The 14759-nt window shown below is 42.3% G+C and overlaps 2 protein-coding genes across 4 annotated transcripts in view; one reads left to right on the top strand and one right to left on the bottom strand.

The window, feature by feature from the left end:
* The window catches only part of LOC146462467 (uncharacterized), a 78030-nt gene extending 74841 nt beyond the window's left edge, over positions 1–3189 (top strand). The window contains exons 9-11 of one of the 3 annotated variants that reach the window (XM_085085561.1): positions 152–2543; positions 2631–2659; positions 2709–3189. In XM_085085561.1, coding sequence (XP_084941687.1) covers positions 152–2543; positions 2631–2659; positions 2709–2710 — 2423 coding nt within the window. In that variant the 3' untranslated portion in view covers positions 2711–3189. Of the gene's footprint in view, positions 1–151 lie in introns of all 3 variants that reach the window. The other 2 variants (XM_085085560.1, XM_085085559.1) reach the window with 2 other exon arrangements.
* Positions 3190–4580: 1391 nt separating this feature from the next.
* On the bottom strand, positions 4581–9326 carry LOC146462466 (general transcription factor 3C polypeptide 2-like). Its single transcript, XM_085085605.1, has 4 exons — positions 9321–9326; positions 7983–8210; positions 6567–6683; positions 4581–5330 (listed from the first exon to the last, which is right to left on the bottom strand). The coding sequence occupies exons 1-4, from the start codon at positions 9324–9326 to the stop codon at positions 5235–5237; spliced, it is 447 nt and encodes a 148-aa protein (XP_084941731.1). The 3' UTR covers positions 4581–5234.
* Between the last annotated feature and the right edge of the window lie 5433 nt (positions 9327–14759).

Below are 14759 nucleotides of genomic sequence, written 5' to 3'. Positions count from 1 at the left end.
AGTTTGTTCGAAGAGCGAAACCAGTACAGCAAAGGAATCTGACGGGATCAGATTTTTATCCCCAATATATATTTGGCTGCGAAAAGCTTTTTCTTTCTACATATTGGTTCACGTACAGTGTGTAATGTTCATTTTCTTTTTCTAAATCCAGATAATTTGCAACTGCAAGCAGCCGTACAAAAGATGAAGGACGATATTTTAGCAGGCACGGAGCAGCTTACAGATCTTCAACAACCCTTCAGAACTAATCCAGGTGAAGGCCCAGAAGCGAAAGATCTGAGTACGGACCAAATATATGTAAATGCAGTAATTCACGAAGGCAGAGTGAGATATGACTTTCCCACAGATAGATGGGAACAACTCAAAATGTACCCCGCATCCAATAGGAAACAGTCCAAGTCTGTACGGCCAGAGGACATCTTTGATGCTCAGCACAACAATGTTCTCGTTGTTGGTCGTCCAGGCATTGGCAAAACAATGCTGTCTACTAAGCTTCTTCGAATGTGGGCATATGGTAATCTCAAGATGAAAAAGTATTTTGAAATGGCCTTCCTTTTGAAATTCAGGCATTTAAACTCGGAAACAGACCTCAATCTTTATGAGCTGTTGGATCGTGCGGAAACAGTAGGACGTTTGGATGACGAGGTCTGGAGCCATATTAAAGAGAACCCCACCAAAGTACTTTTGATTTTCGATGGAATTGATGAATTCTCTGCAAGGTCCGACGTAGCCCAAGATGACTCTTATTTCAAGAACACTGGGGAGGCGAAAATGCCCCTTAGTTGTCTCTACAGCAAACTAGTGTCAGGAAAACTTCTCCGTGGTTGTACGGTGATAACGACAACAAGACCAACTGCTGTGGAATGTGTTAGAAACCTAAAATTCAAAAGGACAGTTGAAATTCTTGGATTTACATCTGAGCAAATTGAGGACTATGTGGAGAAGTTTACAGAAGGTGATCACATCGCGAAAGAAACAATATGGCAACACATCAGCACAAACATCAACCTCTTTTCACTCTGCTATATACCCATGAATTGTTTTATCATTTGTCATTGCTTGCTGCAGTTGATAAAGATCTCTATCTTTGATGGAGGTCTGCAGCTCCCAACAAAGATGACCGAAATTTACAGCATGACCGTCAAAATTTTTTTCTATAAGCACAATCGTGATGACAAATACAGCTGCTCTAAAACCGACCTTGGGACGTACATGTACAAACCATTTAAAGAGCTTCCTCCCGCAAATGAAATGGTGTTCAAGAGACTGGGAAAAATCGCTTTTAATGGCATTAAACAAGGAAGATCAAACTTTGAATCGAACGAAGTTGATGGACTGGAGCATTGTGGACTACTTCACCGTTTGCCTGACGCAAAGCCCCGTTCACTTAGTGAACAGCCCAAAGCACAATACTGTTTCCTGCACTTAACAGTGCAGGAATTTTTCGCTGCTAAGCATGTAACGGACACCATGACTAAAGAGGAATTGCGAAGATTTGTTGCTGATCACATCAACAAAGGTGCATGGCAAGTAGTGATACAGTTTGTGGCTGGGCTGTTGGAGCCGGATCCAGACCAAGAAATGTCAAATGTTGATATTTTTATTGAACTTCTTCCTCTGTCGACACCGGAGCGAACCGAGTTTACCTGGGTTGAAGAGGGAAGAAGACTGACCGTCTGGCCAGCTAAGGTAGACAGGACATTAGCCCTGAACTTATGTAAATGTTTGTATGAGATCAATGTAAAGCAGCAGTCTGCAATACAAAACAAATTTGCAGAAATTAGTTTTGATGAGGTATGTTTTCGAAATTGTTCGGCAGCACCTATAGAGTGTGCAGCTGTATTGCATGTCCTTAAAATTATTGACAGAGACTTGTACTTGGATTTGTCAGGTAACGATGTGGGTAGGTTGGGTTGTGTAGAGATTGGTCGTGCACTAAAAGATGTAAATAATAAACTCACTGGGTTAAGCCTGGATAATAACGGTATAGGAGACCAAGGAGCAGCCCACCTGTGTGATGCACTAAAAGATAAAAATTGTAAACTCACTAACTTGGACCTTAGTTATAACAATATAGGAGACCAAGGAGCAGCACACCTGTGTGATGCACTAAAAGATAAAAATTGTGAACTCACTAACTTGGACCTTAGTTATAACAATATAGGAGACCAAGGAGGAGACCAAGGAGCAGCACACCTGTGTGATGCACTAAAAGATAAAAATTGTAAACTCACTAACTTGGACCTTAGTTATAACAATATAGGAGACCAAGGAGCAGCACACCTGTGTGATGCACTAAAAGATAAAAATTGTGAACTCACTAACTTGGACCTTAGTGCTAACGATATAGGAGAACAAGGAGCAGCACACCTGTGTGATGCACTAAAAGATAAAAATTGTGAACTCACTAACTTGGACCTTAGTGCTAACGATATAGAAGAACAAGGAGCAGCACACCTGTGTAATGCACTAAAAGATAAAAATTGTAAACTCACTGACTTGGACCTTAGTGGTAACAGTATAGGAGAACAAGGAGCAGCACTACTGCGTGTTGCACTACAAGATAAAAATTGTAAACTCACTCACGTGGACCTTAGTGGTAACAATATAGGAGAACAAGGAGCAGCACTCCTGCGTGTTGCACTACAAGATGTACCTTGTCAAGTGATATTTTAGTTCGCTCGACACACGGAAAACCCGTTGGCAAGAGAGAGCGATATTCAATTGAGTATCACAAAACCGTAACCAAAGTAATTACCGTTAACATACCCGAAAAGACGTAAACAACACAGTGAATTAATCAACCGCGAAGAAAATGTAAGTAAATGGCCTTAAACGCGGAAAACCCTTCTCAGCAAGTCGGAATTGTTTGTGATTTAATGTCTTATAATTGAGAAAGTGGCCAACTGAACCATTTATAGACCGAAGGAAAGGAAATGCGAAATGTTTACTTTGGATGCTCAATTGAAAAGCACTCTATCAATCAATCCGATACTGATTTATTTAAATATGAAATACCTGCGCAAAATACAAGTGCAAATAATAGTTTGCTCCGAACATGGCTCTCAGAGTTAAAACTCAAAATGTCTTTTTCCTGTCAGTGACAATAGATTTTCCATATTTATTCTCAACAGGAATGTATGTGTAAAGGAACAAATAAACAATTATTAAAAGTAAACGTTTGCCTTTTTTTTTTTGCTTGCTATTTGCCTAGAGACCGTACACACCCACAGAGAACGAACAGACGACAAAATCAAAGTACTTTCTTCTTTTGGGAACAAACTATAAGAAACACGAAAGGACAACAGGAAGGTTTGGACGTATATGGCCGGTGTCAAATGACGTGAGGTCGAAGGACTTGAAGCACCATAGGTTGAAGGGTGTGTCACTCAACACTTGCACATAATTTTCCGCGAGTTATGGCTATAAACGAATGTTTGGTTTATCAACAGAGTTGAGAATTACTGGTAAATTGGCCACCGTAAAGAGATTCGAGTGCTGACGTTTCGAGCCGTAGCCCTTCGCCAGAGCGAATCCAAAAAATGGGTCTGCCGAAGGGCTAACGCTCGAAACGTCAGCATTCGAATCTCTCTACGGTGGCCAATTTACCTTTAGGGGCTGTTTAGATGGAGGGAGGAAGATCCTAGAGGGCGGATCATCCTAGCACCATATGTTTTCTCTATTTAGTTTATATGCAAAAAGTTGTACTTGGCCCTAGCGCTAGGATCTTCCTAGAGATAGGAAGAACCTAGCACCATGTAAACTACTTTTGCTCGGAAGATCCTAGTACTAGGGACAAAAAGAACAAACATGGCGGCAGCCGGGCGTTTAGCTACTCAAGGCCGCCTGTTATTCTTCTTTTCCTTCTCCACTTGGCAACCACTTCGACCGAAATTTCTGCATGTAAAGCAAACGAAAAGTTTTTCCGCCTTCTCGGATCTTCCTAGGATCTCGGATCGTCCACAGTTTCTTTAGAAACTTAACTTTCTTATCCATTATGGCTCTTTATAGTCCGACAGCAAACTTAAGCGTTTGTAATTTAAGCATGGCGCCCTATTTTGCTACTGCGCATACATTCAGCGCATCTCAGAATTGACCGAGAAACTCTGATTTCTTATGGACTGGGGCTACTAATTGAAAGTTTTTTTGCGCGGGTTATGTCTACGCGGGAAAAGATCTTGGTAAAGGTTACTAAATCTGTATTAGGAAGCACAATCCCACCCGAATATTTGAAAAAAACGCCGATGAAAACTTGGGGCGCTTTTATGGAAACGACACCGAATCACCGGTTTCATAGCCCCAGCAACGCTTCTTCCCAGACTGGGAGAATGGCAAGGATAAACCGTTAACTTTATTCAAAATGGAAGTAATCTCCAACTTATCAACAATGCCTCAAAATTTACAAAAATTAGTATTAGAATGTTACTGATTCCAATATAGCATGGCGAATCTTTTCTCTTTCAGTGCAAATAAACTGCTCGGTTTACAGGAGAACGGCAACATTGCAAACGAAAACTGAAAACAGCAATTTTCGTGAATTTTTCTTAGTCAAGAAAGGCATATTTCTTGCGCGAGTAGTTATTTTAACTTGATTCGACTCTTACCCCTGGGATAGGTCTGCTTGAAAGTGTTTTGTTCCGGGGGTTTACCCGAGGGTGGTAACAACAAAAATTGAACCCCCGCATAAATGAGAGCTAATGAGAAGCGTTTTCTTGGGGTATTGTTCATTGTGCTCTACATGGCGAATTGAAGTATGAGCGCTGAAGTGAAAGCTAATGATCAACAAAGAGATTCTTTTAATTAGCGTGCAAGCAAGGGTCTTAGTGCGACATATATTTGGGGCGAGTAGCGAGCGAAGCGAATGGCGAGAAGATTGGGGAAGGGGCGCCCCAATACACTCGTGGTTGGCGCCACAGACGCTCTTGGCCAAGACAGATAGACCCCAGATCGGAGAGCTTGCTTGCAGGCTACTATAAATTGATGTTTTGCCACTTTCAGAGGGCAAAAAGTATTTGTGAGTAGCATGCTTTTCTGATGAGATAACTGTAGAGAAATAAAGTTATTTGATTTGATTTGATATGAAAGGGTTATACAAACGAAGGTCTGCTGTTTTGTATGATTCATGGAAGGTACATCTTCTTCTCTCTCTTCTTAATCCAGTGGCTGTTCTCGTTCTTTCCCTCTGACGCCCGCATCAGCAGATTAATGACTCTTTGCTTAACACCAGCGTTTCTTCACTCGATCTGTTTGACTAAATGGAGCCTTGCCAGACCAGCTGCGCCTCCTGAGGCAAGCCACGAAAAAGCTTGCTTATTAGGGTTGAAACGAACCTGGGGAAAACAAACTTTGAACTGAGTAATCAGTGTTCTAATAACAACTACTACAAGAGAGTGTTAATCGATATCCTTTTGACTTCGAAGACTACATTATCACGATGGACTAAAACACAGCCAAAGAGGTGCGGTTGTGAAGTGGGGGGAGGGGGGGAAGGAGTCCTCACCAGTTTTCTACGGGGATACTCCGCCTCGAGGTCCAAACCCTTTGCCTGTTATAAACCAATTTTTGCAAGAAAAAGTAATCCCTTCCACACAGCTAAAGTAGAAACACTGCATAGTATTTCCTTCTCTCTTAGTCCTTTGAGCCCCCAGTGGGGCATAGGGCCGCATAGTATTTCCTTGCGTCTGTTAAATAACATTTCTTCCCAATCTCATCTACACTTCATCTCCTGAAATCCCTTCCCTTCAATATACCTTCAGCCTGAAAAAATGCACCTTTTCGGGTGGGCTCGATGACCAGCCACGGCTCGGAAAATGAGCCGGCGCCCTGTCTTCGGGGCTTCCCCGAAAAGTCCATTATAGGGACTAAGCCCTCCCTTAGCCTGCGTAGCAGGTGTAACCAGAGAGGGGCGGAAGGAGGGGGGGGGGAGAGGGAGAAAAGACTGGGACATTAAGGAGAGAGGAGGGTCCCCTCGTTTCTCTCACTTTTTCTCGCTTCCCCTCCCCCTCCCACTCCCCGATTTCGTCTGTTTCGTAGGCCACCCCTTCCTCCGTGTGAAGTGGTTAGCGGTCTGTTTTCAGAGGGTCGTTAAATCACGGCTTGGTGGGTCTCTCGATTGCCGTGTTGTGTTAGGGCCGGTTTTACATGGAAAGCGGGTAGCCTGCAGACCCGTCGTTATTTTTATTATTTTTTTGCGTTTTTTTTTTTTCAGGCGAGCGGAGACAAGCGCGCACAATCCTTCCGAGGAAAAGATCCGTTAACAATGCATTACCTGGGAATGAGGGACCCTACGTATAGATTGAAGGAGTGGGGGTTATTTTAAAATCGGATCTCCAAACAGGGGGACCTATCGAAGAGGGGAACTAAACAGAGAGGGCTGGCTAGCTTTTACGGTGGGTAATAAACTGCGTAAGCTTGTAATCCATTGCAAGTGGATAAAGAAAATGTAATAATAATAAAAAATGACGCTTGCAGCACAAATTACGACAACATTTTTTTCTACACTTGCAGTAAGCTGTGACAGGAGCACGAGGAACACGTTACATCTAAAAAGTCACGCAATCCCCTACCTTATGTATTGCCTGGGGATTGTACAAACAGTCATACGGGACATTCTGCATGGAGTTTGGATTTAAAAGACGTTTAACATCTGGATCGGACTTGGTTATAGCATTTGCAAAGTCAAGCTACAGAGACAAAAGAAGATCACGTGCACTGCTTAGCAACACACCATAACAGTGGTTATTATGGCTCCACAGTAGAGCTGAATATTGAGGTCAGTTCTTGCTGGTTTTGCGCTATGACCTCCTGGACCGCTTACCTCATTATAGTCTATTCTGTGGCCAGTCACATGCGAATGCATATGAATAGTACAACAAAGGCAAGGCTGAGAATGATGTATTATTTATTGGAGGATACAGGCATACTCAGAAAAAGAGAATCCGACTGCTCCTATCAAGAGTCGAACCTAAGACCTTCCGATTACTAGTTCGGATGCTCAACCACTGAGGTTCAGGAGACTCGTGGGAGCTAAGGTCGTTAAACTGGGTTCATGGGACAAACATCTTGGATACTGCTAGGATTGGAATGTCAATGTGTGGCATATGCGCAATGGAAATAAATAAAAGCAAGGCTGATAGCACCTGCCGATGGATATAATCCCTCTCTTATTTCATTGCTTTTAACTTCTATTGATTACAGCAATTACCCTTCAAAATGATTTCTATTTGGAGCTTACTTGTAATAAAAGACAAGCAAGACGTTTCGACGGAACAAACTAGTCTAAACACCAACTGTTTGCTTGTTAGATTTTCTAAAAGTCCTTCCCTTCGTCTTTCCTTGACTAGTGCAGAAGTCTAAGTGTTTTTCACGGTGATTCCTCGTAACCCACCTGGGATAAAAAAATTGTGCTTTAAAAAATCAACCCTGTAAACCACTAAAACTTCAAAATAGCTCATGCAGGCTTTAAGTGCCTACGTTTTTTTTTTACTGCTGGATGGATGATGGCTGTGCAATAAAGACACCATCTTGTGAGTTATCAGTGGTTTAGTGAGTTGTGTTTTGACCACTTCCCTTACTATATTAAAAATCTCGACTCTATTGTAGTCAACCCAGTCGTGAAAATGCGACCTTATCTGACGACACACCGCCATTAGCCATTACATCCTCAAACTCCTTAATAATTCATCAAGAGAAAACAAAGAAAATCACTACTGTGACCGTGGTTTGGATATGTGTTCCTAACTACCATAAAATTTTACCAACTTTAGCCTTGAATTTCTCCAAGAATTATTGATCACTTGAGAAGCCACATCAAACACTCGAAGGAGTGTTTCGTCAGATATCCAAACACCTCGAAGTCATTTAAAAGAACTCAGCTGCACCTCGTTTTTTCAACCTACTTCTCAGAGTTTGGATATCTGATGAAACACGCTTTCTCGTGCTTGATATATTACATGAAGTATACACATAGATGAGCGACTTACAGTGTTAACATCATGAAAGACAAGTTTGTGTTGCTGAAGAACTTCTTGAGTGGATTGAGGAAGTGATTCCTTTTCCTTTCCAACAGAGATTCCCACTTTCGTTTTCTTTAATGAATCACCAGTGTCCCCATCCTGGGGTGTCGTGAGATCTTCCATTTCTTGGCTGCCATTTGCGTTACCAGGTTCTGATGCATCTTGAAGCTTTTCCAAACTTACCCTGTAAATGCCCTGTTGACGAACAAAGAAAACTCCTCAGTTTAGTCAATAGACAATCGAATCTCTCAGGGTGACACAGAGAGTCGGCGTGGCCGAGTGATTAGAGGCGCCGACTTGTAATCTGGAGGCGGTCAGTATAAAATGCAGACTGCAGATTGCAGACTGGGTATAAAATGCAGACTAGGTATAAAATGCAGACTGAGACCAAAACTGCCTCTTCGTCAAAATAATATAGGATGCATTTTGAATTTTTCAACTTAACTTACACTAGTGTCATACAATCACCTTTTGAGATCATTTCCCATGAAACTGACATTATTATATTCTTTTTGAAAAGCGTTAACCTTGAATTGAAATAAACAACCCCAAAGCATTAAATGTAAGCAAATTATAACGCGGACACATGACCTGTACTTCGCATGTGGTCGACCTCTTCGCCGCTTTGCGTCAACATGGCATCGGTGACATCGGTAAATGGCAGTAAAATAATGTTTTTTGAATAAAATAGGTGTTCATGTAGTGCTAGAATACTGAGGGTATGCAATGTCTTTGACAGTATTTATTCAAAGAAACTAGTTAAAATCTGTCGATTTCAAATTGCTTGTCCCTTTGGAAATCAAGTCTGTTTACCTCATTATAATGAAAACCATCATGGGCGTAATTGTTTACGAACTAATGCAAAGCGATTAAGCTCGAGTCTTCTTTGTGAAGAAAGGGCCTCAGGAAATGAAAGTTACCAAATCGAAATAAAGAAAACAAACTGTTGAGAAATGGGTCAAAAATAAGGTTAATTTCGTGCGAGAAGATCTCGGAAATATGATTGCGTGACACTAGGGTTAGTTGAAAATTGAAAATGTATCCTGGATTTGACGAAGAGACGGTCTGCATTTTATACCCAGTCTGCAGTCTGCAGTCTGCAGTCTGCAGTCTGCAGTCTGCATTTTATACCCAGTCTGCAATCTGCAGTCTGCATTTTATACCTATAGTCTGCATTTTATACTCAGTCTGCAGTCTGCAGTCTGCAGTCTGCAGTCTGCATTTTATACCCAGTCTGCAGTCTGCAGTCTGCATTTTATATTGACCGAATCTGGAGGCCCCTCATGTTCGAGTCCCCTCTCTGACAGTCATGTCCAATATAGACAAATTGATACGGTTTGAAAAAAAGAAAAAAAAAACAACCTCACGATCCGTACGGAAAGACAATTGTCGGGCCCGTATACGGACGGAAAATTGCATCTCATTAAAGGGACTTTGAATATTTCCACGTCATATGTGTCGAGCGAGGGGTTTATACGGTTTGAGGATCTGTACGGTTGTATAGATGGTAAAGACACTTCGATCCGTATACGGATGGAAAATTACATTTCATTAAGGGGACTTGAATATTTCCATGTCTTATCTGAGCGAGGGGTTTAATATACGGTTTGACGATCCGTATGGTTTGTACAGATCGTTTTATGGATACTGGTTATCTGCGCACTGTATAAATTGTCTAATATTCTGTCCGTCTGGTTGAACCACAAATTGAAAATGTCACCGCAGAGCAAGACAATGACTATTTTAAACGAATACTTTGCACTGAGAGAGACACTAGAGAAAGTTAATTTTAGTGCGAGGCTATTCGAGTGAGGCGTAAAGTTTCTTAAGTTTGAACTTTAGCTTTTAAGCGTTAAATTTCGTTTTGTTGGTTTTAAACTGTATTCTCTAGTCATTTTATCTATACAACATGTGTCCGTGACGTTTATTCTGAGACCCCGCTTAATACAGTCTCCTGGATAATACGGTAAAGGTAAGGGTTAAGGTTAAAGGGGGGACCCTCCGGGCGGAACCTCCCCGGTACATGACACTTTATTGAGTACCTTACGACTCTCCTTCTTCCCCCCCCCCCCCCCCCCCCCCACCGTGGAATCAGTCTTGCTTTATTTTGCATTATTCGTTATACAATTTGTTGCTGATAAGATCCTTTATTACAGGATCCGGTACTTCTATTTTTGTCCTTTAAAACACAGTTACCGGTTTTTATTGAGTTTTTCAACACTGTTCGTTCCGCGGGTGGGGCACTGGTCAACCCCCAGGCGTTTTACGGCCTTGTTGATTTCACCTCACAACATTGCAGCTTCGAATTCATTTCAACGATAAATTTACCAGCAAAGACAAAAAGGACACAAATGAGATGGTAGATCCACAGAAGGAACGATCACTGCCACAATATTGAGAAACAGGATTTATTCCAAGACTTCGTTTGGCGTTAATAAGCTTCGAGTAGAATAAAGGTAAGCTCAGAAGCGAAGAAATCAACATTTGTTTAACTGCACCATGGAGCATTTGGCCTGCAGCTGGTTTGTACCGGCCGTGAGGTATTCGTCAGTTTATTTCAAAAAAACGCTTATTACCCGGAGGTCAATGGGCGCTCTTGGAGCTAACTGGTGGATAATTTGCAGCACTTCCCCCCAAACACCTACAACTTTACTTAATTAATAAAAACGCAAAATAAAACAGTACAACCCCAATCTGCAATATTTGAGCCTCAATCTCGTTTCCAGGGTCTCTCCTCTTCACGTCTCGCTCCCCGGGACGTAAAGAGGAGAGACCCTGGGAACGAGGTTGTTTCACCCTTTGATGCAGCCTCCTACCCAGACGTTCTGCGGTTCGTCACGTCACGCAGTCCTCCACAATGACTTTCAGAGAGGACTGCGTGACATAACGCGCCAAAGAAAGCGTGCGTTGGAGGCTTTACTTGATGAAGTCAATTTAAATTCTTCACCAGAGAGATGACTGTTTCAACATTCGGCACCGTGTTCTTCCGAATGGAATCAACGGAATCAAATATCCTGCTAGAATACGAGATCTCAATATATACTTGCGTTAACGACTGTAGCGACACCTGTTTTCTTCCAGGGCCCAGTTGCTCGAAGCATGGTTAGCTCTAACCCGGGTTAAATGGCATAACAACCTATAGGTTTTTTAAAATACCTCTTAACCAATGGTTGGCGCTAACCATGCTTCGAGCAACTCAGCCCAGATCTTTATCTAATTCCCCGAACTTTCCGTGTCCAGACGGAACGGCTTCCGCTGTTTAGGTGAAGATACTCGTTTTCATCTTTGTTTGGAAAATCAAGAGACTATCGTGATGGCGCAAAAAGCAGCGAACAAAATAGAAAGGGAAATTTTGGTTAAATCGAAACGTGTTTTTTTTTTTCCAACCGGCTGCTGAAGGAAAAGAGATGGCGCAGTGGTGAGAGCACTTGCCTCCCACTAATGTGACCCGGGTTCAACTCCCGAACTCGGCGTTATACGTGAGTTGAGTTTGTTGTTGGTTCTCGTCCTTGCTCCGAGAGGTTTTTCTCCAGGTACTCTGGTTTTCCCCTCTCCTCAAAAACCAACACCTCTAAATTCCAATTCGACTCGGAAAGTGTCCCCAATAAGTGCTCTCTTTGCTAAATACATTGATACTTGAATGAAGTGATTTTACGTGGACTGTTCACAGTCCCCTATTATTCCGTGTGATTGCCGAGATCATGTGCCTTGATGGTTGTCCCTGGAATGGATACTCCTAAACAAGGCTGGACACCTTATGGTGTTTATACAATGTAGTATTCTTAATCCCAATAGCCCTGACGTAGACGAGAACAGAGGCCCATTTGTTAGGCAGAGAACTCAGAGAATAGAGCTCCATTTGGGCAGAGAACATCCGTTTTTTCAGGGTTTAGCACTGATCTTCACTATGGAGGCCTAAACACTTCTTAAAAAAACAGTGAGCTGTCATTTGTTGTCACGGTTAACTCCATTTTCGTAAGCTAGCCGGCCTCTTTGGTCTAGTGAATATAGATAGGAGAAATGGAGCCAGGGGCGTAGCCAGCCATTTTGTCCATTTAAGCCCAAGTTGTACAGCGTAAGATATATATTAAACTTTCACGCGGCCATCGTCTAAAGTAAGAAAAGGTGTTTTATCCATGGAAAGAAAGAAAGAAAGGAAACTAGTTTTATCCATAACAGTCAACAATCTAATGCTGTAATTAATACAGATGCACAGCTGATTCCTTTCCTAGTGGGATTTTGGTATATTAAAAGGAAAATTTAAAATTGGCAAAGACCGCCTGGTATGATTATGTGCATGACTATCACGGACTAACCATCACCCCAATGGAAGCCTTCTTGGTTTGCTCGCACAAAAGTCGCTGATGACTCTCTCGAGGGTCGGCAAATTTATGCGTGCATAAGAGCCAGAGATGATAGCAGCTCTGTCAGCATAGTGGACCGCACGTATGTTTTCACTCTTCTCGTGGTGCTAAATGATCTCTCTGGTGTAGCAGTGGACACTGGCATGGTGAGGAGAATGATCAGCACGGTAGGCCACATTCAGATAGGGATCTTCACTTGTGCAACTCAGTGTATCCTCCAGGTTGTTTGGTTTCTCTCCCTCTGCTTCCGATACCTGATAATTGCTTAGAAACCTCTGTGAATCCCTGCCATGTCAAAGCCCTGTGCGCGCATGCGGTCAATATCTATCCAGGCCATAGCCCTGCTGGGTCTCTAGAAACCTCTCGGTTAGCGCCTGTCCTGTGGTCTCAGCTTGTACAAACCCAAGGAACTCCTCCCGTACCTGCACCTTCTTGTTGTCCTCTCGTGTATGCAACACGCTTTATTTAGTTCTCTTGCTGATTGATCAATTCAATTGAAGTCATTGACAAGCATTTTGAATGATCAGCTTATGTCCGTTCTATTTTCTTTCTTACAATTACAGGCGCACAGCTGTCAAAGCCGCAGTAAGGCGGAAATCAACAGTCAACTAAGTTTTCGTGCGCAAAACTATTTCAAAGTTCTATAGTAACAGTTCTATCCTTTGTTTACCTTTCAGCATTTTTTAATATCTAATATTAAAATCCATCATTAATTTATTTTTAAAAATAAAACGTCGATATAGCGGGTATTCGCTATTGAATAGTAAGCAAAAGAAAATACGGCCTTACGGCTGTTAAAAGAAATAATTACGAAAATTCTTATAAAGCCCGTGCTTAATGGCTTAAAGGCTAGCTACACCCCTGACTGTACTAGATTACAAGCAGCTGTCCATATTTTTCTTAGGGAAAGTAAAACAACCAAATTAAACCACGCAAGCGTGCGCGAAAATTGCCTCCCGCGAGGGACGCGACGGCTTCTGTTCGTGCGTCGCGTCCCCTCGCGGGAAGCAATGATTTTCGCGCTAGCTCACGAGGCCGTCGCTCGCTTTAATCCCTAGGAAAATTAAGGGCGCTGCTCTTACTCTAAAACTGAACACTCAACCCACAGTTCTATCGAATGCAAGAGTTGATTCAAATTGACAGAATTCCAAAAAAAATCTAAAAAGAAGTTGCTGAAAAGTAAAAGCTTACGAAAAATTTGAAAAGCCGCAACTTGCGGTTAGGCCATTTATTTCATCTCATAACGAACCAGCTCGAGTTCTGGGCAAAATACGTTTGCTCCCAGTGACGTAAACTAAGATATTTTTAAGTCTTTGTGCTATTTTCGGAGTTAAGTCCCGAGAGGCTCTCTTCTTTGGACATCCTGTCGCTGACGACTTGATTAAATCAGTGACTGGCTCAGCTTCAGCAGAACTGACGGGGAGAGTACAACCAACTGTAAGTAAGACCCTTATGTTTGGATATTTAGCCTCCTCAGCAAACTTCAGACACTCGATACGTTTTCCGGCAGTGTTGAACGATCTTGAACTTGTGAAGTTTCCATTTTTCAAACGACCCGAGATCGAGATAATAATGCCTTGTTAGCAGAGGTTTCTTTCTGGAAAGTCTTTCAGCATGTATGGAGTCGTCTGCGTCTCTTGTTTTTCGCGAAGTAAACAAGCCGACTACGTGAAATCTGAAAGAGACACGAACGACTTCGTACGTGCTAAAAGATATGTCAGAAAGAAACCTCTGCTAGCAGGGTAAGATAATAATCATTGCGATCTCAGTTTAGTTGTAAACATTTTAGATACAAAAACTTTTTTAAATAATCATAACAATGATAAAAAGTCAGGTTTGAGGGTGGAGAGGGAGAGGGGCGGAACCTCCCAACCCTCCCACTGGATCCGCACTGGAGTTCGACCAATCGGGGCCTGGGTATTCGGCAGCTGCCAACAGTAAACTGATTCTGCGGTTTCTCGCTGAAAAGCCCAGAAAAACATGGCGGATTCACATGCTATGTTTTGTTTTGTTTTGTTTTTTTGCAGCTCTTCAGTTCCACGAGCAGAAAAAATATGACTTGTATGTTCTTTCTAGTTCAAAATTCAGTGCAGCTGATTTAGACAAAAGCTATGGATATTTTAATCTTTTTAGTGGATATTTCAGTTATTTAGACCTTTTTTCCGCAGGCAACTTTGTCATCTTTGGCGGGACTCGAGTGCAGTGGCGTGCAACGTTTCAGATGAGGGCAGTTACGTGCCGTTTTGCATGATTGCTTGTAAACAATGACTCTTTCAGTTTAAGACCTTGAAGTTTAGTTTGGGAGCGGCTCTCGAAAACCTCACTGCACAGCAGCTCCGAAAAGATATCTTCGTGGCCACTACGTGGTCCTCCGGGACGC

This window comes from Pavona decussata, unplaced genomic scaffold (genome assembly GCF_977016875.1).
Source record: "Pavona decussata unplaced genomic scaffold, jaPavDecu1.1 SCAFFOLD_187, whole genome shotgun sequence".
Taxonomy (NCBI): Eukaryota; Metazoa; Cnidaria; class Anthozoa; order Scleractinia; family Agariciidae; genus Pavona; species Pavona decussata.
This window is presented reverse-complemented; position numbering and strand designations above follow the sequence as displayed.